Source organism: Hypomesus transpacificus, chromosome 9, assembly GCF_021917145.1.
Source record: "Hypomesus transpacificus isolate Combined female chromosome 9, fHypTra1, whole genome shotgun sequence".
Lineage (NCBI taxonomy): Eukaryota > Metazoa > Chordata > Actinopteri > Osmeriformes > Osmeridae > Hypomesus > Hypomesus transpacificus.
Window position 1 is genome coordinate 22,288,689 of NC_061068.1, and position 24,723 is coordinate 22,313,411.

The 24,723-nt window shown below is 41.9% G+C and overlaps 5 protein-coding genes across 10 annotated transcripts; 3 read left to right on the plus strand and 2 right to left on the minus strand.

Annotated features, from left to right (window-relative positions):
• Window positions 1-109: 109 nt before the first annotated feature.
• mon1bb (MON1 secretory trafficking family member Bb) lies at window positions 110-5,383 on the minus strand. Of its 2 annotated transcripts, none has more exons than XM_047025684.1 (6): window positions 5,215-5,383; window positions 4,503-4,597; window positions 3,841-4,410; window positions 2,665-3,457; window positions 1,866-2,013; window positions 110-1,483 (listed from the first exon to the last, which is right to left on the minus strand). In XM_047025684.1, the coding sequence occupies exons 2-6, from the start codon at window positions 4,579-4,581 to the stop codon at window positions 1,259-1,261; spliced, it is 1,815 nt and encodes a 604-aa protein (XP_046881640.1). In that variant the 5' UTR covers window positions 4,582-4,597; window positions 5,215-5,383; the 3' UTR covers window positions 110-1,258. The 2 variants fall into 2 exon arrangements, with proteins under 2 accessions (XP_046881640.1, XP_046881641.1); XM_047025685.1 differs by lacking the exon at window positions 5,215-5,383 and adding an exon at window positions 4,678-5,198.
• Window positions 5,384-11,350: 5,967 nt separating this feature from the next.
• tcta (T cell leukemia translocation altered) lies at window positions 11,351-12,520 on the plus strand. 2 transcript variants are annotated; one of them, XR_006956445.1, is made up of 3 exons: window positions 11,351-11,740; window positions 11,858-11,951; window positions 12,155-12,520. XR_006956445.1 is itself a non-coding variant. In XM_047024631.1 (3 exons), the coding sequence occupies exons 1-3, from the start codon at window positions 11,530-11,532 to the stop codon at window positions 12,195-12,197; spliced, it is 309 nt and encodes a 102-aa protein (XP_046880587.1). In that variant the 5' UTR covers window positions 11,351-11,529; the 3' UTR covers window positions 12,198-12,520. The 2 variants fall into 2 exon arrangements, 1 of the variants encoding a protein (XP_046880587.1); XM_047024631.1 differs by having other exon boundaries at window positions 11,858-11,912.
• A 437-nt stretch (window positions 12,521-12,957) lies between these two features.
• On the minus strand, window positions 12,958-15,960 carry glyctk (glycerate kinase). 4 transcript variants are annotated; one of them, XM_047024627.1, is made up of 5 exons: window positions 15,720-15,960; window positions 14,685-15,071; window positions 14,452-14,603; window positions 14,141-14,316; window positions 12,958-14,046 (listed from the first exon to the last, which is right to left on the minus strand). In XM_047024627.1, exons 2-5 carry the CDS (start codon window positions 15,038-15,040, stop codon window positions 13,153-13,155), a joined length of 1,578 nt encoding a protein of 525 aa, XP_046880583.1. In that variant the 5' UTR covers window positions 15,041-15,071; window positions 15,720-15,960; the 3' UTR covers window positions 12,958-13,152. The 4 variants fall into 4 exon arrangements, with proteins under 4 accessions (XP_046880583.1, XP_046880582.1, XP_046880584.1 ...); XM_047024626.1 differs by having other exon boundaries at window positions 15,326-15,960; XM_047024628.1 differs by having other exon boundaries at window positions 14,685-14,997; window positions 15,720-15,959.
• A 16-nt stretch (window positions 15,961-15,976) lies between these two features.
• On the plus strand, window positions 15,977-18,949 carry wdr82 (WD repeat domain 82). The gene is made up of 9 exons (XM_047024630.1): window positions 15,977-16,372; window positions 16,757-16,854; window positions 17,277-17,343; window positions 17,458-17,557; window positions 17,659-17,775; window positions 17,891-18,046; window positions 18,210-18,279; window positions 18,396-18,538; window positions 18,647-18,949. Exons 1-9 carry the CDS (start codon window positions 16,212-16,214, stop codon window positions 18,674-18,676), a joined length of 942 nt encoding a protein of 313 aa, XP_046880586.1. The 5' UTR covers window positions 15,977-16,211; the 3' UTR covers window positions 18,677-18,949.
• Window positions 18,950-19,258: 309 nt separating this feature from the next.
• On the plus strand, window positions 19,259-24,612 carry LOC124470663 (twinfilin-2). The gene is made up of 9 exons (XM_047024629.1): window positions 19,259-19,628; window positions 21,719-21,897; window positions 21,985-22,080; window positions 22,253-22,357; window positions 22,500-22,514; window positions 22,646-22,771; window positions 22,969-23,119; window positions 23,491-23,612; window positions 23,697-24,612. Exons 1-9 carry the CDS (start codon window positions 19,532-19,534, stop codon window positions 23,862-23,864), a joined length of 1,059 nt encoding a protein of 352 aa, XP_046880585.1. The 5' UTR covers window positions 19,259-19,531; the 3' UTR covers window positions 23,865-24,612.
• Window positions 24,613-24,723: the final 111 nt, after the last annotated feature.

Here is a 24,723-nt window from a genome sequence, read left to right on the forward strand (position 1 = left end):
TTATGCAAGATCTACAATGTCTGAAACAATATTTTCTCACAAGAATAAATATTGTGTTTAAAGGTTGGTGTTTTTCTTGGTTTGATAGTATTCAATCATAAAAAGGAACTTGTTTGTGCAACCTGGGGTTTATTTAGTTTAACACCCATTACATAAATACTCTGGAAAGAATCATTCCTCACCCCTAAAAGCCGACTGGGTCATTGACTTACCCATGAAACAAAGTAAACCTACACACTAATTAGACAAAAATGTCAACATTTTTTTCACACAATAATCACAATGTCCTCAGGGCCATTAGGGTAACTATCCACTACTCCAGTCCATAGGAAGGTCTACACGGGTGTTCATTTATGAAAACCCAGAAATTCAGTAAGGATGATATGAATGACAAATAATAAGGTGAATTCACTTAAGATTAGTTTACAGTCTGGTAGATCAACAAGCATTCTTCATGATGTATGCTGCACAGATGGCCATGATGGGAACAGCACATGAACAGATTTAGTCCTTCCAATTCATTAAGACACCAACAGGAGGTAGCCCAAGTTACAGAACAGATGGAAACGCAGGTACACGTAGAACATGTTACATCCAGTATGCCTCCCTGTTCAAAATAACAACCACATTGTAATCCGTTTTTGTAATGATCTGGATACGTAAGCAGCACAAATGACCGAAGGGAGGTTTATTCCCAATAGACTGAATAGCTGACTAGGTGCAAGATGTATTCTATGGAATTAAAGTTATAAGACATAATAGATCTAGTGAACGTAGCCTTCACTTTTTATGTACTACACTTGAGGAATGATGGAAACAGAAAAAGGATTCCAGTAGTCATATAACAAGTCGGAACATGACGGATGTGTTGTTGCCATTGTTTCTGTAAGAAAGGTTATCGCCTTTTTTGCATTTAGAAAACAATATAAAAACAATGAAATATCAATGCAGTGGTTTAGAACCGATAGCCTAACTCTACCATAACCCATTTAAAATGTAGTCTTTCACCCACCAGTCTCCCTTCCTAAGACAGACAACTGTACTGGAGTTCTATAGAATGACAAGCTTTTCATTTAGTAATACTAGTCGCCAACGGCAAAGCACAACCTCCTTAAATAGTGTGAAACACAATTATCTGTGTCCAGTAGTCAAAGTCCATTGAAGTCGAACAGGTGTGACGTTAAGCCAGTGCCTGACACCTCTCTTAACAGTGTGCAAACTGTTTTTGGGAGAGAAGGATGGAAGAGATTTGGGAACTCTATAAGAGAGACAGGAAGCCGTTATCTGTGGAGTCTTGCTGGTCTTTCCCTCCCCGGGAGGTCTTGCTGGGGTTGGGAGTGGTTGAATACTTAGATGGGTATCGGATGAAGAGGCGGTCTTCCTCTTTCTTGATCCATCGGAGAAGCTTAGTTATGGCGTTGATGGCACAGGCCTTTGTCACCAGGGGGCTGAAGCAGGTGTACAATTCAAACTTGCTTGTTACCTGCAACGGACAGGGGACAAACAGCGGGTAGACAAACAAGCTGTTGTATTATTCTCTAGAACAAAGGGACATGCGCACGTCTTCGATTTAGCTCTAATGAGCTGGGTGGAATTACACGTTTCCTGAAACTCATGCTTTTCGTTCAAATCGAATAAAGTGCATAAAGGCTGAGAAACGGATTTTGAGGAAAGATTGGCCAATGATGCCGTTCCTTGGAAACAATCAGAATTCTTGTTCTGCTTAACCAACTGTTAAGCAGAACAAGAATTAACATGACCTATAAAAAAAACGTAGAGCCTCATGATTTGGGCCAGTCCGTGGGCAGCAGGGTACAGTACATACCCAGGACACGAGTCCGTGGGCAGCAGGACACAGTACATACCCAGGCCAGCAGAGTTTCCCTCTCAGCCACGTGGTAGATGAGCTTGAGGGGCCGCGAGGAGCTGTGGATGCGGCTGTGCATGTAGCGGTACAGATCCAGCAGCCTCATCCTCTCCTCCTCACTGTTATATGGGGCCTCCATCTCTGGGCTGCAATCAGCCACACATTACATTTGACATATTCATGGGCAACGGTGCAGCTCACTGAGCATAGTTCTGAAGGGCTGTAGTCTTATGCAAACAGAGGCTGTCATTTGCGAGCTGCATTGTATTTGCTTACTTGAGAAACAAAAAATGGTTTTAAGGTCAAGTTGCCAATATCAAACCGACTCCTTGAATACTGTCACGGGCAAAATGCAAACTGGCTCTTTAAATAAAACCCCATCTACCATTCTCTAAGAAGCTGTCCTTTCTAAAATGTAACTGTGTATCAACAAAATGTGTCAACTTTTACAGAGTGTAATGCAGAATTACACATTTAGCTGAGATTTCTCATAAGTCTACACTGTCTTTCAAAATAGTAGCTTTGGACCATGGCTGTGCTTAAAAATAAGACTGAAGACTACTGTAACAAGAAACCCCATGCTTCCAATCAAGATAAAACCGAAATAATTGGAGTCACTTGGCATATTCACTCTGGGAATTCCACCAATTCACTAATTTCATGGTTACTTTACATTTCATCGGCAAGTCACACCCATTTCTATAATCCACCAGACCTAACCACCATTTATTAGATCAATATTGTTTAAAGGTGTCCACAGTTATTAATCCCAAACAGGGGGGGGGGGGGGCACCCACCTGGTGAATTGAGTCAGCTGGCGGTGGTTGTCAGGGACATCAAAGGGTTTGTACATGAAGTGCCGGAGGTCGGAAACCCCCACCTGGCTGACGCTGTACGACTGGGCCTTGGCTATGAGGCTCAGGGAGTTCTGGGCCAGCATGGCCTCATCTATCCTCCTTTTACACTCTGCCACGGCGTAGAACGCCTCTTTGTCCGTGGAGAGCAGCAGGAGACACACGGTGCACTCGGGGGGGTCCAAGTACGAGATGTAGGCATAGAAGTAACAGTCTGGGTTAAAGAGAGGCAGGCAGATGGGCGTCCAGATCTCCCCGGCCTGAAAGGCGGAGGAGGCTCCGATCAGGTTGAGGAGGAGATGGACGTCTGCGGGCTCCAGCCTGGTGTCCTCTATGACAGTCTTCTCCTGGACTATAGTGAGCAGTTGATTTTTAGCGATGAGAATGGAAAAGACCAGGTTAGGAGTAATGGCCTTCTGCAGGATCTGGCTGAGAGAGTCCCTGAGGGAGGAGGCCAGGGGGAGGCAGTGCACCGCTGCCAGCAGGAAGCTGGGGTCAGAGTCCACCAGGTTGAGCAGGCCATCCAAGATCTTCTCAGAGCCGGCGAGCAACCGTCTAAGGTCGTAGTTTTTCTTGTGTTCAAAGATGCGGTTGACGCTGGCTTGGGTGAGCATGCTGATGATCTGGTAGTACACGTACAGCAGCTCGCCTCTCAGTTGCTGCTCTGACTGGCGACTGCAAGACACAGACACCAGCACCAGAGGACCCTTCTGAAGAAACACCACTGTGTGCTCATCTGAAGAAAAGGAGAGAAAACATAAAAGGCCATGTTATACTATGTCCTTAAACAAGATCATCGACTAAAATTAGAGTTGTGATACGTCCCAGTTTTCCGGACATGGATTAAGCGTAGCCCTATCCGAAAAGACCTTGGCCGGGTTTCCCAGATTCGTTAAGAAGCTCTTAACGCTAAGAGCTTCTTAGGAGCGTTCTAAGAGCGTTCTAGAGCGTTCTTTGAACGTTCTTAAGAAGCTCTTAGCGTTAAGAGCTTCTTAACGAATCTGGGAAACCCGGCCCTTTTCAATGGAGATCCTTGGATTTCTCTTACTTTAGGACCAGGCTTGATCTTTGTCTGAGAAACTAGGCCTAAGCCTGTTAGCTAAAGCCAACAATCCTCACCTGAGTAGACGGAGCGGATGATATTATCGCCACTTTGAACAAAAGACACCAGTGCCATCATGACTCCCATGGTGGAGGAGAGAGCCTCTTCGCTCCCGTAGCGCGAGTAGATGGGTTTGCCGGCTTCACTCAACACAAAGACGTGTTTCCTGTGTTGTCGCCAGCTCTCAGCGGTCACATCCTCGTCCCGGTGGGATATGAACGTGGGCGCCTCGGGGGTGCTCGTCTCCGACAGGGGAGAGGACCTCCCCTTCACACCCATGCCTTGCTCCTCCAGTTTACCACGTGCCAACATTGTGACTAAAAACTCTCCAGAGTCCTCCTGCCCATTGTCTGTTACAGCCTTCTCACCTGGGGCAGTGTCTGTTGTTGACTGAGCATCTGGATTGCTCGGACATTCGAGCTTTATCGACTCGTCAGTCTCTTCTTTGATGATGTCAGAGACAGAGTTGGACTCCAGGTTCTCTCCTTTGATATCTGACAGCGGAGGCTGTGCAGGCTGTTCTGGGATCACACTGCTCTGCTCTTCAACCCCTACAGGCTCATTCCTGATGTGATTGTCAGCTGAGTCTGAAAGCCAAAGAACGCAATGTATGTAGTTATTAAAAAAAACGCAGTTGTGCTTAGGTTTACGATCATGCCAATTTACAAAGGTACATTACCAGTTCCAAAGGTGCCATCAACAGACGCTGGATTACAAGTCTCCAGTCCTCCTGCTTCCTCAAGTTGTTGATTGTCCATGTTGACATTCCATACACTGGACAAAGAAGAAAACATGAAATGAATGCCAATGCTAGACAAAAGTGGAACATCAGTCATATTCTACTTTTACTTTACCAGTCATTAATCAGCAACCTTTCATACAACAGAGGGTGAATTCGGCAGGGGGGGATTCCAAATTGAAAACTTTGCAGCCAGCTATGGTGCTATCCAAGTTAGAAAACCATGCCGAAAATCTACAGCTAGCAAGCCAAACAAGGTTAATCACATTGACAGCTACTAGCTACGTAATTAGCTTGAGAATTGATGGGCGACTCTGGTTGTGTCTCGTGCAAAAAATCACAATTTATGCCACGTAACAGTTATAACAGTAACTACTGTTGACGGTAACATTAGCTACCGGGTTGGCTAGTAGTCAGTCAGATCCCTTTTGTAGCTTCAAGGTAGTCTAGTCAGTTAGCCTAGCTCAAATTGTTAGCGTAGCTTCAAACGCATATTCTGACAGCGGCGTTTCAATCAATATTGAAATATCTATCAAGAGAGAGCCCTTCGCCTATCGGCCAAAAAAAAGACAGCCTGGGGTTAAACGCTGAAAAATTGCTATAACGTAAACTTAAACAGCGGACAGAAAAGGAAAACAAATTATCTACTTACAGTAACACATCCGGAATCCCAGTGATGACAAGCTAAACTATCCAATGGTATTTCAGATAGATCACGTGATACAGTGGTAGGGGTACCTTCGTTTTGATTCAATCGTAACACACCAATATGAAAGGTCCCGTTGGCACACAAGGACTTAAAATGCATTCAGTGGATAACCAGAGGCCCGTGGGTATGGAGGACCAAACCTGCCAAAATCAAAAATAAATGAATAAATAAATAAATGTATAAATAAATGTACTTATACATAAAAAAATGTAAATATATAAAAATAAATGTATGAAAAAATATTAATTACGTATTTATTTATTTACATGGCCATTTATTTCTGTATTTATTTATTTTTGTATTTATTTATTTATGTGTACATTTATTTCTGTATTTCCTTGTCCTTAAGCTAATGAGGTAAGCTGTCAATCAATGTATGTCACGGTGTCACCTTAACCCCATTGGTTGATTGGTATCAGAGGGCGAAGATGGACTTTCCATGCCTGGGGTTGCTATGAATACCTTAGTAAACAAAAGACTGCACACACGCAACAGATAGCCAGAGATTTGATAGTTTTGGCTAGCTAACCTTGCTAAAAAAGTGCTAGTCAAGATGTTTTACTTTTTTGCGTTGAGGCTCTGGATACCAATTTGTACCATTTAGCTGCATGCAGAGTCATAAAAAGAAAGAGTTGCATCAATTGATTGGCTTTACGTTCATGGTACTGCACTGTAGGATAGTTAGAACTAGAGCGAGCTAGCATGAGTTTCAAACACAGCAGCATCGTCGTTGTGGAACAGTTGTACTGCATTGTATGAAGGAGCTGTGCCAAGGTAAGAATGTGTAAGTTCTCGGCTCATTTTCTGGCATCTAGTACATTTAATATTTCAGTATCTTAAAGTGCCGAGATTTTTTGATGCTAGCTAGAAATGTAGAAGCCAGAACGTAGCAAAAACAATGTGCTACGAAGTGAGTGATGACCTGTTTATGTAATGTTAAGTGTAGCTTGCTAATTTAGTGCACTATTTATGTTTATTGAGAAACTAATGCCTACAAACAAGTTTGTGTGAGAGGAAAGCTGTATTTAATAATTAATTCATAAAGGTGGTCGCTTATTTGCACCAAAGTCTGGTAGTTAGTACGGTAAGAAATTGGATTATATTATACAGTATCAAGGAACCATCAAAGAACAGAGTACAACATGGTTAATCTATTCATAAAGTGAATGTTTACTAAGCAAACTATGAGTTAGAAACCATTGTAACATTCAGTCCATCATGAGTTAGAGACCATTGTAACATTCAGTCCATCATGTGATTATCATTACAGCTTACTGTCTGTTTATGTGTGTGTGTGTGTGTTGTGGTTATGGCCCTTGCAGTCTGGCATTGCTACTGAGGTTGATGTGAGCTGAAAAGGAGGCCCAGTGCCTTGGAGGTGGATGTCAGACCACTGGACGAACGAGCGCTGGATGGGAGACCACTAGTTGAAGGAGCGCTGGATGGGAGAACACTGGATGAGAGAGAGCTGGAAGGGGGACCACTGGATGAGGGAAAATGTGATGGAGTGGGCTGTCTTATATTTGAACCACAGTATTTTTGTCATTACTATGCTTTTAATTGTGGTCGTTATTGAGTTATATTGAGTTTGCTCCTGTTGACTTTAGCAAACCACCTCTTTCTCTCACTATCAGCTGGGAAGCTGTAGCCTACATCACGACTCCCTATTTGGAGCATGCAATACATCCAAGATGCTTGGTGCAAGACCAAGACAGCGCAGTGTAGACAAAAGTGTTACCTTTATTGTGACACTCTTTTCATAGCAGAGACTAAAATAACGTGTACATATTTGAATAGTCATGTTGACTATCATAGTTGTACTGTAGCCTTTCACAACCAAGTCCTTGAGGTTTAATCATTGTGCACTACACATGCTTAAAATGTTATTAAACTGTTTCCTATTTCTATCATTACATGGTCATAATCACCTTGTGTGCTGTCAGTTATTGATGATTCAATAAAAAGGAATAAGTAGGCAAGATTAAATAAAGATGCAGAACATACTACTTGTTTGTAAGTTACATTTAATGACAACACATGAAGGGTATGAAGAGATTCTTAAATTGGAGTACAGCTCTGGTTGCATCTATATGGCTGTTGATTTGCCTGATAGACGTGCTGTTGATAATGACAAAAATGCAGAACACGCCACTACAAATGCACTCCATAAACTATGACTAAATTGTGTCGGTCAAACTGCAGAGTATTACAGTATAACTATGCTAACCTGCTAGGGAAGTTTACCGGCTACCTGCCTAATGTTACAACATTGGATTAAAATTATTAGAGCTACGTTTTACTCATTTACACGAGTTCCTTAGTTTAACCCGTATGACAGATCGTTGCTAGCTAGAGCTAAATTCATCTGAATTTGTGGTTGCCGTGTACGCGATAAGTAGGCTACACTTCAAAATATCCACATATCATCTGACCAGATATCAACAGTTTGATCAGCTGCCTTTAGTAGCTCCAATATCCGTCTGGACATGTTTACTGTGACTTTACGTCTCTAATCTATCTGGTCTTGCTATGGCATGATGCTTGGCTGAACGTCCTGCCCTGATCCCGCCCCTATCCTGCCCCTATCCCGCCCCTATCCCGCCCCTATCCCGCCCCTATCCCGCCCCCTAATTAGCTTAAGGATGAAGAAATACAGAAATAAATGTACACAGAAATAAATAAATACAGAAATAAATACAGACAGAAATAAATCTATCAATAAATATATTGCATACATAGAAATAATTTTACAATTATTTTACTATAGTCTTTTGTTTTCTACATAATTTATTTCTGTCTGTATTTATTTCTGTATTTATTTATTTCTGTGTACATTTATTTCTGTATTTCTTCATCCTTAAGCTAATTAGGGGGCGGGATAGGGGCGGGATCAGGGCGGGATCAGGGCAGGACGTTCAGCCAAGCATCATGCCATAGCAAGACCAGATAGATTAGAGACGTAAAGTCACAGTAAACATGTCCAGACGGATATTGGAGCTACTAAAGGCAGCTGATCAAACTGTTGATATCTGGTCAGATGATATGTGGATATTTTGAAGTGTAGCCTACTTATCGCGTACACGGCAACCACAAATTCAGATGAATTTAGCTCTAGCTAGCAACGATCTGTCATACGGGTTAAACTAAGGAACTCGTGTAAATGAGTAAAACGTAGCTCTAATAATTTTAATCCAATGTTGTAACATTAGGCAGGTAGCCGGTAAACTTCCCTAGCAGGTTAGCATAGTTATACTGTAATACTCTGCAGTTTGACCGACACAATTTAGTCATAGTTTATGGAGTGCATTTGTAGTGGCGTGTTCTGCATTTTTGTCATTATCAACAGCACGTCTATCAGGCAAATCAACAGCCATATAGATGCAACCAGAGCTGTACTCCAATTTAAGAATCTCTTCATACCCTTCATGTGTTGTCATTAAATGTAACTTACAAACAAGTAGTATGTTCTGCATCTTTATTTAATCTTGCCTACTTATTCCTTTTTATTGAATCATCAATAACTGACAGCACACAAGGTGATTATGACCATGTAATGATAGAAATAGGAAACAGTTTAATAACATTTTAAGCATGTGTAGTGCACATTGATTAAACCTCAAGGACTTGGTTGTGAAAGGCTACAGTACAACTATGATAGTCAACATGACTATTCAAATATGTACACGTTATTTTAGTCTCTGCTATGAAAAGAGTGTCACAATAAAGGTAACACTTTTGTCTACACTGCGCTGTCTTGGTCTTGCACCAAGCATCTTGGATGTATTGCATGCTCCAAATAGGGAGTCGTGATGTAGGCTACAGCTTCCCAGCTGATAGTGAGAGAAAGAGGTGGTTTGCTAAAGTCAACAGGAGCAAACTCAATATAACTCAATAACGACCACAATTAAAAGCATAGTAATGACAAAAATACTGTGGTTCAAATATAAGACAGCCCACTCCATCACATTTTCCCTCATCCAGTGGTCCCCCTTCCAGCTCTCTCTCATCCAGTGTTCTCCCATCCAGCGCTCCTTCAACTAGTGGTCTCCCATCCAGCGCTCGTTCGTCCAGTGGTCTGACATCCACCTCCAAGGCACTGGGCCTCCTTTTCAGCTCACATCAACCTCAGTAGCAATGCCAGACTGCAAGGGCCATAACCACAACACACACACACACACATAAACAGACAGTAAGCTGTAATGATAATCACATGATGGACTGAATGTTACAATGGTCTCTAACTCATGATGGACTGAATGTTACAATGGTTTCTAACTCATAGTTTGCTTAGTAAACATTCACTTTATGAATAGATTAACCATGTTGTACTCTGTTCTTTGATGGTTCCTTGATACTGTATAATATAATCCAATTTCTTACCGTACTAACTACCAGACTTTGGTGCAAATAAGCGACCACCTTTATGAATTAATTATTAAATACAGCTTTCCTCTCACACAAACTTGTTTGTAGGCATTAGTTTCTCAATAAACATAAATAGTGCACTAAATTAGCAAGCTACACTTAACATTACATAAACAGGTCATCACTCACTTCGTAGCACATTGTTTTTGCTACGTTCTGGCTTCTACATTTCTAGCTAGCATCAAAAAATCTCGGCACTTTAAGATACTGAAATATTAAATGTACTAGATGCCAGAAAATGAGCCGAGAACTTACACATTCTTACCTTGGCACAGCTCCTTCATACAATGCAGTACAACTGTTCCACAACGACGATGCTGCTGTGTTTGAAACTCATGCTAGCTCGCTCTAGTTCTAACTATCCTACAGTGCAGTACCATGAACGTAAAGCCAATCAATTGATGCAACTCTTTCTTTTTATGACTCTGCATGCAGCTAAATGGTACAAATTGGTATCCAGAGCCTCAACGCAAAAAAGTAAAACATCTTGACTAGCACTTTTTTAGCAAGGTTAGCTAGCCAAAACTATCAAATCTCTGGCTATCTGTTGCGTGTGTGCAGTCTTTTGTTTACTAAGGTATTCATAGCAACCCCAGGCATGGAAAGTCCATCTTCGCCCTCTGATACCAATCAACCAATGGGGTTAAGGTGACACCGTGACATACATTGATTGACAGCTTACCTCATTAGCTTAAGGACAAGGAAATACAGAAATAAATGTACACATAAATAAATAAATACAGAAATAAATGTACACAGAAATAAATAAATACAAAAATAAATAAATACAGAAATAAATGGCCATGTAAATAAATAAATACGTAATTAATATTTTTTCATACATTTATTTTTATATATTTACATTTTTTTATGTATAAGTACATTTATTTATACATTTATTTATTTATTCATTTATTTTTGATTTTGGCAGGTTTGGTCCTCCATACATGGGACCACACGTGTTTACCAATTAAAGTTATTGACAAATAACTGTAAACATCCAGGGACATGAAGAGCTAGGGCTAGGCAAATATCATTTCCTGGTAAAAGTGGGTACGTTCCAGAGTGAATTCCAAGAAGGCTCATGAACAAGGGACAGAACAGGACGTGTTTGATGCCACTTTGAAATAGCTTTGTTATTATTGGAAAGTTACATTTCACTGTTTACATTCACCGACCAATAGAGTACATATACTGTATGTTTACTTATTTAATGAACATGGAGATTGGCAAGCTAATCTATAAAGTAATTTTGTTTCTGCTTAGAAATGTTTAAGTCAAGGACCCGAAAAAAAAAAACAATTACAAAGAAAAACCTGTAGCAACAATCTGCAAATATCTTGACAGAACATTTTTTACATAGGAAGTTTCAAGGTGGCAGTCAAATTGTGTTTAAAAGTGTTTTAATTATTCATTTCGGAGAGGTCTGCGCAGCTTTGCAATACGATTCTCGAACATTGTACCAATATACACGTTCTTGGATTCCGTAGTGCAGATTCGAATATTTAAAAGAAAAAGGGTTGCGCTAAAAACAATTATATCAGCCCTTAAATTGCTACTTTATGAACGTAGAGATTGGTTAAAGTGTGTTTGTCAATATATTGAACAACCAATTATATTTTGCAATGCTTATGTTTCTTCCACATATTATCGAATCCGGCTTTCCTATTCCTAAACGTTTTGTACTTGAGTTCGAGAGGCAACAGAGAAATGACGAGTTCGTTGGAACGTTAGGTGTTATCGGTATTTTAAACAATAAAATTAGCTCGACAGTTTGAAAAATAAAATACATTCGCTAGCTATGTGTTGATAAATAGATGGTATAATTCTAAAATGGAAGAACCGTGGGATTTCGAGTTTTTATCACGTATTGGGGATGGGTTTGTTTCGTTTCTGTCCGAATTTGTTGACGATTGGCTTGCGAAAGATATGAGAGTGTATGTATTCAAAATCTTAATTAGCTGGCTGATAATTAGTTTAATCGCAATCCACTTTGCCTGGAAAATTTATGGAAACACAGTAAATGATATGTATTATCGTCAAGGTGAGATGTTGATCCATTCTACAGAGGGTGCATCGCAATAAGTTCTGATGTGTAAGTTCTGTTGTCGTCATACGAATGAGTCAATCATTAACAAGCAACTGTTTTCTTAATGTTTAGGAACAAGTGGACAGAATGGAGGCACACCTGACACTGCACCTAACCTGAGCGGATGGTAGGTGTTCGAGCATCCATATGGACATGTGTGTTACAGGTACCCCGATACTGTCCCGTCTACTCTCCTTTCTATGGTGTTCATTGCTGTTCTTCACCCTTTTGACCATACGCATGATGTCTCTGGTTGCTTTTTCACTTCATGGTGTTAATAATGGTCTCCCTGTCAGTTATATTGACTTATTACTTTGTTGCCAAAACATGTTCCACAATATATGATCTCTTTCTTGTTTACATTGTTAGGGAGAGCGCAGCTGGAGACACACTCAAGACACACCGTGAGTGACCGCCAGGACTTGTTGGTGGAATAATCACATGAACTGGCTCTTTGTTCAGCGAACATGACTTTAAATGAAGTGGATTGAATTGCAAATGGGAATGCTCCCTTTTAAAGTGACTGGAGTTGCTTGAAAATCCTTCATCCTCGCAGTTTCTTAACATCAGAAGGCTGCCACTTGGCTGTGAGAAAGAAGAAGTAACAAACCAACCCCATCGTACATTAATATTACAAAGAATATGCTGAGTGGTGATACACTAATACTGTTTTATCAAAATGGTCCAGAAATAAACAAGTTCAACTCGAAAATCACTCACCAGACAATGTTAAAAGAGAGATGTAAAAAAACTAAAAGGTTATAATATAAAGGGGATGCTTTGAAATTCTTTCCTTTGGACTACTGAGAAGGAGAAATTACAGTTCTTTGAATCTGGACAGAGTAGGAGGCCTTAAGTCAAAAAGCAGCTTGTCCTTCACAGATGTCTTATTAAATATAGCCTATGTGATGTCATTTCTAACTCACGACCCAGGCTATATACCTCCCAATTTTCCTGGATCATCAATTTTACTACAGGATTATTATAATATTATTTTTGATGTAATTATTGATCATTAAAGTCTAGGTTAAAAGACCCACAAAACCATTAAACATCCCTTGATTTCTTTGAAGAAACACAAATGTACAGACATCAGAAACCTGAAGACAGAAAATTCAAAGTGGCAGATTGTACAAATAATGTTTTTACAAATGATATTAAAGAGCTCATGATCAAGTGTTAGAAAATGTTTTTATTCTATAAACAATTGTATTATTCAGAGAGTGCTCATATCTTCCCCCCAAAATACTTACATTAGACAGTGTTTTCTAGCCATGGTAAAGATAGTACATAGTTGTACCCTAAGTACAAACATCTGGTCTGCATCCAAGTTTTGAAAGAAACCATTTGTGGGCTTCTCTGCCTGATCAGATATGGTGATTGGAATCCCCATAAGGGATAAGAAGCATGTGCACATCCATCACATTGGTGCCTGTCAACCCTGGTAAGAGCAGGCGCTGTCCTCCAGACAGACGGGAGAAAAACGTGTAGGAATCATTGTTGGAAAGGAAGCTGTCTATATTCAGCCCCTGAGCATTCGCTTCTTCCCACAGTCCCCCATCTGTGGTAGCCCCTGCAGCGTTGGTTGGCCCATCCTGTCCATCTGTCCCACCACTCAGGAACACTGGGCCCTTGGGAGGGAGCTCCATACCTTTGAGTTCGAGCCCCACTCGTAGAGCCAGCTCCTGGTTTCGCCCACCTAGCCCTTTGCCTTTCAACTGCACAGTGGGCTCTCCCCCAGCCAGCAAGCAGGTGGCCCCCCAGCCTTCTTTATGCCCCTCACCCAGCACCTGCATGGTACGACACAAGTCCCAGCTCTCTACACCCACCTCCGGACCAAGTCTCAGCATCTCAGAGGCAATGTCTGAGTGGGGTTCGTCAGGGGAGCAGGCAAAGTGAGCTAATAGACCATAGAGGCGAGACAGGAGCTGTACATCACCACAGACCCCTGGGGACAAGACGACTGGGCGAAACCCAAGCTCCCTTGCACGCCGACTGGCACACTTCAAGGCAATGCTATTGGAGCCAATCACGGCATTGAGAACATGTCCTTCCGCCTCCAGTGGCTTCCCTACCCCCTCCCCCCTCGGAGCAGCCCGCCCAAGGACTTCCTTCACTGACGTGGGGAGAGAAGAAGACAGTCCGTATTGCTCCAGAACTGCCAAGACGTCCTCTGGCCACACCTCACTCCACACAGTGGGACCACTGGCTATCAAATCAAGAGGGTCTCCTATCACATCAGAGAGAACCAGTGCCACTACCTGTTAACAAAAAAAGTGTGGAGAGCGAAATCTATGAAAAATGGGAAAAACCTGATTCTTCCATGTAAACAGGTTTGTATAACATCTGCCTAACCTGGGCGGGATGAGCAGAATGTGCAAGTCCTCCACCCTTCAACAAGGACAGAGCACGTCGGACCGTGTTCAGCTCCTGAATGGTGGCCCCAGCAGCTGCTAGTCTACGTGTGACGTCTTGTTTCTCTTGCAGAGTGATAGGGGGAACTGGTGAAGGTAAGAGGGCGGAGCCTCCCCCTACACACACACACACACACAAGGATTTAGATAAGATTGCCGTGCCTAAACATTGCCACACGGTCTGTACTTTGTATAAGGATCCATGTGTATGAGTTGATACAAGAGGCATTCAATAACAGTTGCACATTTTACCTGAGATCAGCACTAGCAACAGGTCACTCTCCGTTAGCTCACAGGCTAGCTCGTCGATGCATGCAGCAGCTCTCTGAGCATCGGCATCTGGCAAGTTGTGTTTTGCACCCTCCATCACTTTAATCCTACTGTCGTCCTTCAACAGCATCTGGCTAAGAAAGAATCATGTGTTAGGTAGAAAACTATAACTCTTCCGCCTACTAGCTCTCCTTGTCTTTTAGTCGTATCCTTACTCTTTCCCATGCTGCCGCAGGGCCTCTTGAATGCCGTGTGGCACACTGATGACTCCTCTCACCAGGTGGTCCCCCACTATCCTCTCTGCCTCAGCCGCCATACCCAGCACGGCTTTGCCGAACCCCACCAGGTGCAGATTGTGCTTGAGTGTGAAGCTGCGTCCACCAACCAGCAGAGAGTCTCCCCTGCGCTCCAGGCTCTTCCGAACCACGCTGTCTGGCTGAACTCCACTCACTGCTGCAGCAAACACCTCCCGTGCCCGCGTGTCCAGTGACATTCTGCAGAACGCGGTGTGCCGTACCCCTAAAGGAGCTAGAAGAGACAAGGGTCGACACAAGGACAATACACGAGCCATGGAAAGATCAAGGGGTTGTTGCAGGAAGCACCTAGAAAGAACAACAAATGAGCAAGGCATGACATATTTGTGGAACTAATTCTGATTTATAATGACTGTTATTATGGTCATCTGACTTGTCTCAGATTTGAGAAGATGCACACAACTAACAATACTAGAACAATTCTAATACGCCATGAGCAATATACAGCTGCCAAATAATAAACAAAACGTAAATTCAGTTAATTCCATTGTCCCTGAGCAGATTTTGATCATATTTCCATGAGTGCAAAAAAGTTACCCTACCTGTGCAGGGTTGGGGGATTCAAGATACTTCTTCTTGTATATTAGAAGTATGTGTTCTAGTCAGAATCAGCATTGACACAGAGTGGCAAAATCTGGACAGAGCTTGACTCAAGTTAAATGTGTACCCATTGTGTAATGATTGACTCAGCTTGACCATAGGGCAGGCAACGAGGCAAAGACAGACTGTGACTAGCCTACTACGATTTTAAGAGAGGGTAAACAAAACCAAAAATGTTTTCAGTTTGCACTGAAGGTTTATCCAATCCATGAGATGGCTGCGACATGAAGACAGTATGGAGACAATCTCATTTTTAGTGACGACTACAATAAACATATCACTACGGCAGGAGTCACGACTACTGGATATGTTTACAGCAGTAAACATATTTCTCACCTGCATCATTCTGGTGTATCCCTTGAGTGTTTAGCCAGTTATTTACTTCCCATAATGAATATTTGAAAGGGCTGCTATACTGCTTCCAATCTCAGACAGGACTAAACACGGGAGACAATGTACATCACCTGAAACTTTACACAACAATGAGCAGGTACCGATTTAAACAACTTATTAGTAGCCAACTTAAACGTGAGTTAAAAAAAATAAACACAGGATCACCCGTTGGTTTGCGCTGCATCGCGAGAGGTCACAGTGCAATCGTGAATGCTCGCTCCTGACCGTGTGCGCGCCTCCGACGTAGAAGGCGGTGCTCTTTCGTGACTCGGATAACATTTGTAACAGGCGGGATTTCTTTAAAGTTTTTGAAATGGCCATCTAGATTGTATTGTTTCATTTTTATTTCTAAATTTGCTAAGCACGTAAACGTAATCTTGACATAGCATATTCAAATAGAAATTGAGGGTCTGCGCCCCCTCTACAGAGGCCATTATGAAGCTGACGGACAATGTGCTGCGGAGCTTCAGGGTTGCAAAGGTGTTCCGGGAAAATTCAGACAAAATCAATTGTTTTGATTTCAGCTCAAATGGTGAAACTGTCATTTCCAGCAGTGACGATGATTCACTCGTGTTGTACGACTGCCAGGAGGGAAAGTAAGACTCGAACTCAATACATTAAATCGATTGTTTACTGCTCTATTTAGCATTAGCATGTAGTAGTAGTACTAGGCCAACCATTGCTTCAGCCTCTGCTGCTGCTGCTGTTACTGGCTAGCTGGCTAATCTTTCCCAAGTGCGGCCTACTGCAATACTACATCCACGGACTTGCGTGTAAAGCCTGACAGGCTTCATAGGCTGTGGCCATAATATAAATCTTTGTATGTCCATTAAATTTAAGTGTGTGAGCCAGATGTATAATAATCGTGCAGCTGTATTTCTGTAATTTGATATTTGAATACGTTTTTGTTTTTTCCATCAGTTTACTGATACAGTTTTCTAATAGGCCATCATGCTTTCTCTTATCTGTTTCATACCCAGACCCAAGCGCACCCTCTACAGTAAGAAGTATGGAGTTGATCTGATCAGGTACACACATGCAGCCAACACCGTGGTCTACAGCTCCAATAAAATTGATGGTATGTTAGTATTACAAATTAACAGCTGACTTCTGTAGTATGTATGTGTCGACATACATGCCCAGGCAACTTTGTTTGACCCGCTTTCTAGGCTTGACATATTGTGTGTGCGTAAAATATTGTCCAGTGGTTGTGCTTAAGGAGTTCTCTGCAGATGATGACCTCATGGACGTCTATCAAAGACTAGCCCACTGCACACCTTGGTCTGAGGTAGTTGTTTGTACAGTTTGAGGGTCTGCGATTCTGCCCGATACAGGAGCTAACTGTACAAGCCACTGCCTTGCCTAGGGTGGTGCCTACACGTCTCTTCTGCTCCATCATCTTCAGGACCCGGAGCACTGTATGCAGTGCTAACTGGAATAGATTTAATTTGGTGAATGTCGTTGCATCTAGTCAGTTTCATGCTATTATGTTCATTTCAGACACTATCCGGTACCTCTCCCTTCACGACAACAAATACATTCGCTACTTCCCCGGACACAACAAAAGGTGGATAGGCCAGAAATACCCAATGGAATATTATCTCCTGAGTGAAATGTATAGATATTTTGACTGTAATTGAACATGAATGGTTCATTTTGATGCCATTTTCTCTTTATTCAGAGTGGTGGCTCTTTCAATGTCGCCTGTGGACGATACATTTATATCTGGATCGTTAGATAAAACTATTCGGCTTTGGGATCTGCGATCTCCAAACTGCCAGGTTAGTATCCTCATTCCTTATGCGTCTCGTTAAATGACTAATAAATACCAAATGTCAAGGCCGGTGTGTTAAAATGTATTATCTCTTTGTCCATCTCTCAGGGACTGATGCACCTGCAGGGGAAACCAGTCTGCTCCTTTGACCCCGAGGGTCTCATCTTTGCTGCCGGAGTCAATTCAGAGATGGTCAAACTGTACGACCTGCGGTCTTTTGACAAGGTCAGTCGTTAAAAATAGAATTACAGTTGGTAGAATTTGTAGCCTTTTTACTGTTTGAATCAAATGGTTCCTTCCTGGGTTCTAAGATGAGCTGTTTTTTTTTTTTCTTCTTCAGGGTCCGTTTGCTACCTTCAAGCTCCAGTATGACCGGACTTGTGAATGGACAGGACTCAAGTTCAGCAACGATGGGAAACTCATCTTGATCTCCACCAACGGGGGAGCCCTGAGGCTTCTCGACGCCTTCAAGGGGGCAGTGCTGCATTCCTTTGGGGTGAGGGATCGTTCGTGTGCACACACATAGGTAGCACACGTCATAAGCTAAAATAAGCTGCAAGAAAACATGTCTTTGGCGAGGGGATATTGGCGAGTGACGCAGGGAGAAGTACAGGCATGACAACATGAGGATGTTCTTGATTTTTTTTGTGATTTCTCAGGGCTACAACAACAGCAAATGTGTACCACTGGAAGCCTCCTTCACACCAGATTCTCAGTTCATCATGATAGGTAAGCACTCAAGAGAAGTGTTCTGTGGCACCTATTTAGAAAGGCACCACCACGCCCTCAGTGTTAACAGTAAACCAGAGCTGCTAATAGGTTGTTGTGTGTGTTTTCTATAACAGGGTCTGAGGACGGGAAGATCCACGTGTGGAATGCAGAGAGTGGGATGAAGGTGGCACTGCTTGACGGGAAACACACGGGTCCTGTCACCTGCCTGCAGTTCAACCCCAAATTTATGACTTTCGCCAGTGCCTGTTCAAACATGGTCAGATACTAGTTTTATCGTCGATCATGACGCATGTTTTGTTCATGTGTAATGTCCAATGTTTGTATGAATGGTGAACAATTTTGAGAATTTTGCTTGTTCCTCTAGGCTTTCTGGCTCCCCACCATTGATGACTAATGACAGCTTTGAAGAGGGTCACCCTTGGAAGCCATAAAGAAACATCCCACTCTGGACCAGAAGTGTGTCCGCTGAAGTTGATGAATGTAAATATTTAGATTATAGCAATCATCTGTCCGATTTTTCTGTTCTTTTTATACTTATATAATATTAAACTTTTCATTTTTCTAAGATTTTTTTTAATATTTTTTTTTTTTTTACCCAAGTTGATCACAGTTGTGTTATTAATAACACACAATAATTTATATGAATAAAAATCTGTTTTTTAAAAGAGAAAATTGTAGTCCTTAACTGCTCCATAAGCCTGTATATTCACACATAACCAAGTGTAAGTTGATTGGCTTGAATCACTGCACTCTGGACAAATGGCCTTTTCCTAGCACCAAAGCACACCTAACTACTGACCACCAATAAGTCCGGGGCACAGGTGAGGAGATGTTGGCGTTTCAAGTCTTTAGTGTCTCTTTGAAGCTGGTCCCCTTCCTGTGGGGTGGGGGTTGGGGAGCTAGGTACCCGAGGCAGCTAAATTTGGGAGAGAAGGGATCATGTTCCCTCTAGGCTGCATACAATCTTGCCCTAGTTACTGGAGCTGTGTCCCCTCTCATACTGTCACACGTTCAGAGAGCTCGCACTCACTCAGCGATACGCTCATTTAGATCAGTGCTAACTTCCACAGGCTGTGTCAGAGCTGTATTGCTACAGGTTAACCTCCTTCTGCCTCTAGTTGACGGGACTGAAACTCTGGCCCTGTGCTTGGGCCTGCTTCCTGAATCCCTCTTGGAAAGTCTCTTCCTCCTTTTCTTGAACCTCATTAGAGAACACAACAGGTGGGATAGACTCCCTAGCTGACTTGCCATGTTTCTGGTTCTTGTGGTGACGGCGGAACTGAGAGAGTTCTTGGTCAGGGCGAGAGGAGGAGCGGTGCGTCTTATCCAGGTGCGGATCCAAGATGGTGAGTGATCCTGGCCGGAGAGACGAGCCCGGTTCAAAAAAGGATGATTGATGTTTTTGATTATCTATGGAACTAAAACAAATCTGAGTTATTTGACAAATACTATGTATGTTTGTGATGATGGTGTGTTCGATTGTGTGGGGGAATGATGAATGACTTTTGACCTTTTCTCCATGACCGTTTGTTATGACCGTTAGTTATGACTGTTTGTTATGACCGTTTGACATAGAGATGTCATGAGTTGTCTGAGTTGACAGAAAAACACTGATTTCACAATGTGTTGAGTAACCTCTGGAGTTGGTCAGATGATGTTTGATCACGCTCAGCATTCTGGCTGTTGACAGTTATTGCATGATTAACACTCTAATGGCCAAATCTGGCTATTACTGTAGTAACTTATTTGCATCCTATAGCAGAATATTTCCTGTTTGTGTGCTCTGAGTGGCATTGTGTCTAGTCACATGGTGATGTGAGACATCTGACAGATTCAGTCGACACCAATCAGGGCCGTCTACATGAAGTTTTGAGGTCTGTCACCAGAAGGTTTATAGGTCAACAGTCTCTAACACTTTGGAATAAGACTGCATTAACTTCAATTGATGTACTGTCTGGGTTTTATGGATTTGACACTTTTGTAATGTGATGTAGACATCCATGGTCTTTATTATTTCTTGCTGTTCAATTATAGTTGCATGCCAGTGTTGAAAGAGAAACAGGATAGGATACTATTTCATCATCGCTACATGATTTGCTGGCTTGATGTGTCACTGCAATTCTAAGACCTCATTGGCTACTTTCATAGATCATGTGTTCCCAGCTAGTTTGGTCACCTTGGTAACAAATTTCACATGACTGAGGGGGACAGCGTAGTTTAGCCTCTAACAATGTGACAACAGAAGACTCCAAGCAGGGGTGGGATGAGGGTTCAAATGTGTGAGGGCGAATGAGAGATAGAGAGAGAGAATGGCTGATGGAAAGTATGTGTCTGAGCTGAGAGTTGGAATGTGTTGGGGCCAAGAATAGCCACTGCTGTTAGGAAATCCCCCGCACGTCCCCCAAGGACACAGAAATGTTGGTTTGTGTATGTATTTCATTATATCTGCATAGATTTCGTACTTGTGTAACTGTAACTAGGTATTTTAACAACAACCTTGTGTTGTACATAGCAGACTTGTTCACAGGTTTACTTTCCTTTAAATCAATCCATTTCTTTATTTGATCAAGAGGGACAGTGTACATTCATGAACATTCAAATGTACAGTACCAGTCAAAAGTTTGGACACATTTTCCCAAGTTTTGACTGGTACTGTAAGTGCACCCAGTTATAATAGTTTCCATTGGCAGCCCCCCTGCCAGAGTGAAAAAAGCATATACAACCTTAAAAAAAGGCATTAAGTCAAAATATATCAAACACAAAATCCCAATACACAAGCTCCACTTAGTCCTTGACCATGGGTAGAACGGAAAGAACAAACAACACAAACAAGTGCAAAACAAAACAAACAAGTGGCAGACAACCACTAAATTCTACTACTTACCCACCCATGATCACATTTTTGGTTATTTATCAAACATGTTTGTTCAATGCTTAAAGTAGCTTAGAATAAGATATAATATTTAAGATATAATATTATAAGATAAAATATTTGTGAGTTCAAGTCTGCCATTTCTTTGTCTTGTGTTGTACTGATTCATTAAACACAATTATATAATCAAAGAAATTCTGGGTTATTGAGCTTTTTATAAAAATATAATCTTCTGATGCTGATAATCCTTTAATCTTTCGAATGGACAATTAGATGACAGGATGATGATTTGATAAATAACTCATTTAAATGTCGAAGCTCATTTCAGACAACTGTTGACAGTGAGCATGAGAGAGTGAAAGATGAGCCACTGAGAAGGGGGTACGTGCATGAAACAAGGGATTAAAGATAACAGAAAAGGTTTAATCTGCAGCAGCTTGGGTTGTTATACAAAACGTGTTTTTCTTTGATCCTCCATACACCTGAGGTATATTTGATGAGAGCTGTGTTAGGAGAATCTCACAAATGGGCAAGGTATGTGATGAGTAGCGCTCTGTCTTTCAGAGCAGCTGGTTCTGGGGACATACAGAGAGCCGTCACAGAGCTGGGACCAGGACTATGACCACTTCCTGCTTCCTCTCTTGGATGACCAAGAACCCTGCTACATCATGTACCGCCTCGACTCCCAGAATGCACAGGGCTATGAGTGGATCTTCATCTCATGGTCTCCAGACCAGTCTCCAGTACGTCACCACAAAGAAAAGAAAGTCGTTCACACATAGGTCATACAGGTCACATGATGTCCTATCCACCCACTGTGTTGCCTACAGGTGAGACAGAAGATGCTGTATGCTGCCACCCGAGCCACAGTGAAGAAAGAGTTCGGGGGCGGCCATGTTAAAGATGAGATGTTTGGCACTGTTGAGGTCAGCACCATCATAAGAAAATCCTCAGGATTGTAAAGATGCTCCAGTTCAAAAGCCACTGTATTATTAGCATGTCATCTCATTAATCACCAGCCATGTTGGTCAGATGTTCTCATTTGTAAGCTGTTTCGATCCATTTTCTAAATGGCCTGCCGTTTGCTGTCGTCACTAGGACGACATCTGCCTGCAGGGCTACCAGCGCCACGTGACCTCCTGCTCTGGGCCTGCACCACTCACAGCAGCAGAGCAGGAGCTCCAGCGAATCAAACTCACAGAGGTGAGAGGGCAAGACTCGGGTCATACAAAACAGAGCACAGCCTTTGTGTGTGTTATATTTTGTTTTGATATTCTTCATCCAACTTCTAAGGTCTGTTTGATTTGGTCGTTACGTTAACTCTTTGCTGTTGTTGCTTTTCCAGGGCCGTGTGAAACAGGTGAGAAAGTACACACACGTGTTTTCATGACCTCTGAAGACTTGATGAATAATAAAAAAAAAATGGATCCTATAGGATGGCATACAACCAGTCCCATTTATGTGTATGTGTGTGTATTCTGCCCTCTGCAGGTGAAAACAGAGATCACGGTGGAGAGCATGCACCAGACGATGCAAGGCCTTTCTTTTCCTTTGCAGGAGGAGGCCAAAAAAGCTCTTCACCAACTTGCCCAAAAATGCATCAACTACATACAGCTGGTGAGGGGAAAACACTCATATGTAATTCTGCACTCTGATTCGGGCAAGCACACACTACTCATAATACAGTTAGCACCGGTGAAATATAAAAAAAAAAAACGTTAGCTATACTTGACAGATGATGTTGTTGTTGCAGTTATTGTCTGGGGAATGATGAAATATTATAGTTGAGCTAATTTACTGTGTCATTGTTGCAGAGGTTGGACACAGAGAAGGAGACAATTGAGCTGGTCCACCATAACCCCACAGAGACACGTGAACTTCCCTGCAGGGTTCCAACTGACACACCTAGATACCACTTCTTCCTCTATAAACACTCCCACGAAGGAGACTATCTTGAGTCTGTTGGTTAGTCACTCTTATTTCCTGATGTGATTAATAACAATTATTATGCATTGAGGGTCGTAAAATTTCATTTTTTAAGCAGAATACTAAAGCTGTGACATGCTCCTAACTATTACCTATTTTCGGCTTATGTTTCTAATCCAGTCTGAGTGGGGAGGGCCCAGGGTGTATGTATTGGTAAATTAGTGAGTGTGTGTTTGTATATTATATTGTTACTTATATGTCACTAATTTGAAAAGCAACCAGGTTATTGGCACTTCTCTCACTTTCTAACTGAAACAGGCAGTAATTGTTGAATTGTAATATACAGTGTATTGTTTGTTATTCTATATTGAATAATATCTTCACTGACACCCCCCCCCCCCTCTCTCCAGTGTTCATATACTCCATGCCTGGCTACAGCTGTAGCATTAAGGAGCGGATGTTGTACTCCAGCTGTAAAAGTCGACTGCTGGAAGAGGTAGAAAAGGATTACCACTTGGAGGTCGCCAAAAAGGTTAGCAGCAGCCTGTCCCAATACTTCTGGGAATATCTGAGAATCTCTTTGTGTGTTCACACTTTGTCATTGTATTTGGTTCAGTTGGAGATTGACAACGGAGATGAGCTGACAGAGGAATTCCTGTACGATGAAGTCCACCCTAAACAGCATGCTTTTAAGCAGGCCTTTGCCAAGCCCCGTGGCCCAGCAGGCAAAAGAGGGAATAAACGCCTGATCAAAGGAGCAGGGGAAAGCAGGCTGGAGAGCTAGAAATTGTATTTTCTAGTCATATCCACAGTCTCCTCCTTTCTCCTCCTTGAATGATTCTGCTCTCCAACTTCCCACAGACAGCAGTGGAAAACCAAAGGGGATTTGGCTTGTCCTTTGTATTTCAACATAATGTCATTTTAGTTTTAAAGTTGAAAAAAAATTGGGACATAATATTTCAATATCTGAGTAAGACTGGTTTACCATTACAAATTTATCAGACGTTATAACCCTATTGTCCATGTTTTCATTGCCAGAGGTCTAGTATGTATAAAAAAATATATTGCGTAGAAGGATGTAAATTAATGAATGCTCATTCCTGCAGTATTCCTTCAGTATTACTAGTTCAGAGTATAGCAAAACTATTTTTTTGATGGCCTTAAGGGTATGGAGAAATGGATGACATCAACTTTACAGAATGTGATGTTGTATTTTATCTATAAATTGGTGGGTTTAGATTCCCCAGACAAACAACAGAAATTAAAGTAAATATTGATACCTGTATGTGAGAGACAAAAAACAATTGTGAGATAACGGGGTTGTTGTTTCTGTAATGTGAAATTGATATTTTAGGATGTTGTATGGTTGGCCTACTTCTATTCATGATAGTCAGTATATTTACTGCTATGCCACATTACATTAGATATGTGATTCTCTCCTTCCATGTATGTCTAGCATCTCCTCAATATTTGTATAAAATACAAGTGATACTTATCAGGAAAGGAATTCCAAATAAACTTTTTTTTCTGTATGCTTCTGATTCTTTTGTGTGCCCGCGCGGTCACTGTATCGGTAAAAGCAGATAGCATAGCAACAAATAGTTGGTATATGCCATCATATCTTCATGGATTAACCGTAGGGA

Coding starts and splice junctions, on each gene's coding strand:
- wdr82 (XM_047024630.1), top strand. CDS start 16,212: ATGAAGCTGACGGACAATGTGCTGCGGAGCTTCAGGGTTGCAAAGGTG. Junction 17,344..17,457: donor TTCCCCGGACACAACAAAAG/GTGGATAGGCCA, acceptor CTCTTTATTCAG/AGTGGTGGCTCTTTCAATGT. Junction 18,539..18,646: donor CCAGTGCCTGTTCAAACATG/GTCAGATACTAG, acceptor TTGTTCCTCTAG/GCTTTCTGGCTCCCCACCAT.
- mon1bb (XM_047025684.1), bottom strand. CDS start 4,581: ATGGACAATCAACAACTTGAGGAAGCAGGAGGACTGGAGACTTGTAAT. Junction 3,458..3,840: donor CATCCGCTCCGTCTACTCAG/GTGAGGATTGTT, acceptor CCTTTTCTTCAG/ATGAGCACACAGTGGTGTTT. Junction 1,484..1,865: donor GGGAAACTCTGCTGGCCTGG/GTATGTACTGTG, acceptor TGTCCGTTGCAG/GTAACAAGCAAGTTTGAATT.
- glyctk (XM_047024625.1), bottom strand. CDS start 15,100: ATGCCTTGCTCATTTGTTGTTCTTTCTAGGTGCTTCCTGCAACAACCC. Junction 14,317..14,451: donor GTTGCTAGTGCTGATCTCAG/GTAAAATGTGCA, acceptor GTGTGTGTGTAG/GGGGAGGCTCCGCCCTCTTA. Junction 14,047..14,140: donor ATTCTGCTCATCCCGCCCAG/GTTAGGCAGATG, acceptor TTTTGTTAACAG/GTAGTGGCACTGGTTCTCTC.
- tcta (XM_047024631.1), top strand. CDS start 11,530: ATGGAAGAACCGTGGGATTTCGAGTTTTTATCACGTATTGGGGATGGG. Junction 11,741..11,857: donor TGATATGTATTATCGTCAAG/GTGAGATGTTGA, acceptor CTTAATGTTTAG/GAACAAGTGGACAGAATGGA. Junction 11,913..12,154: donor GCACCTAACCTGAGCGGATG/GTAGGTGTTCGA, acceptor TTACATTGTTAG/GGAGAGCGCAGCTGGAGACA.
- LOC124470663 (XM_047024629.1), top strand. CDS start 19,532: ATGTTTCTGGTTCTTGTGGTGACGGCGGAACTGAGAGAGTTCTTGGTC. Junction 22,081..22,252: donor AGATGTTTGGCACTGTTGAG/GTCAGCACCATC, acceptor TGTCGTCACTAG/GACGACATCTGCCTGCAGGG. Junction 22,772..22,968: donor GCATCAACTACATACAGCTG/GTGAGGGGAAAA, acceptor TCATTGTTGCAG/AGGTTGGACACAGAGAAGGA.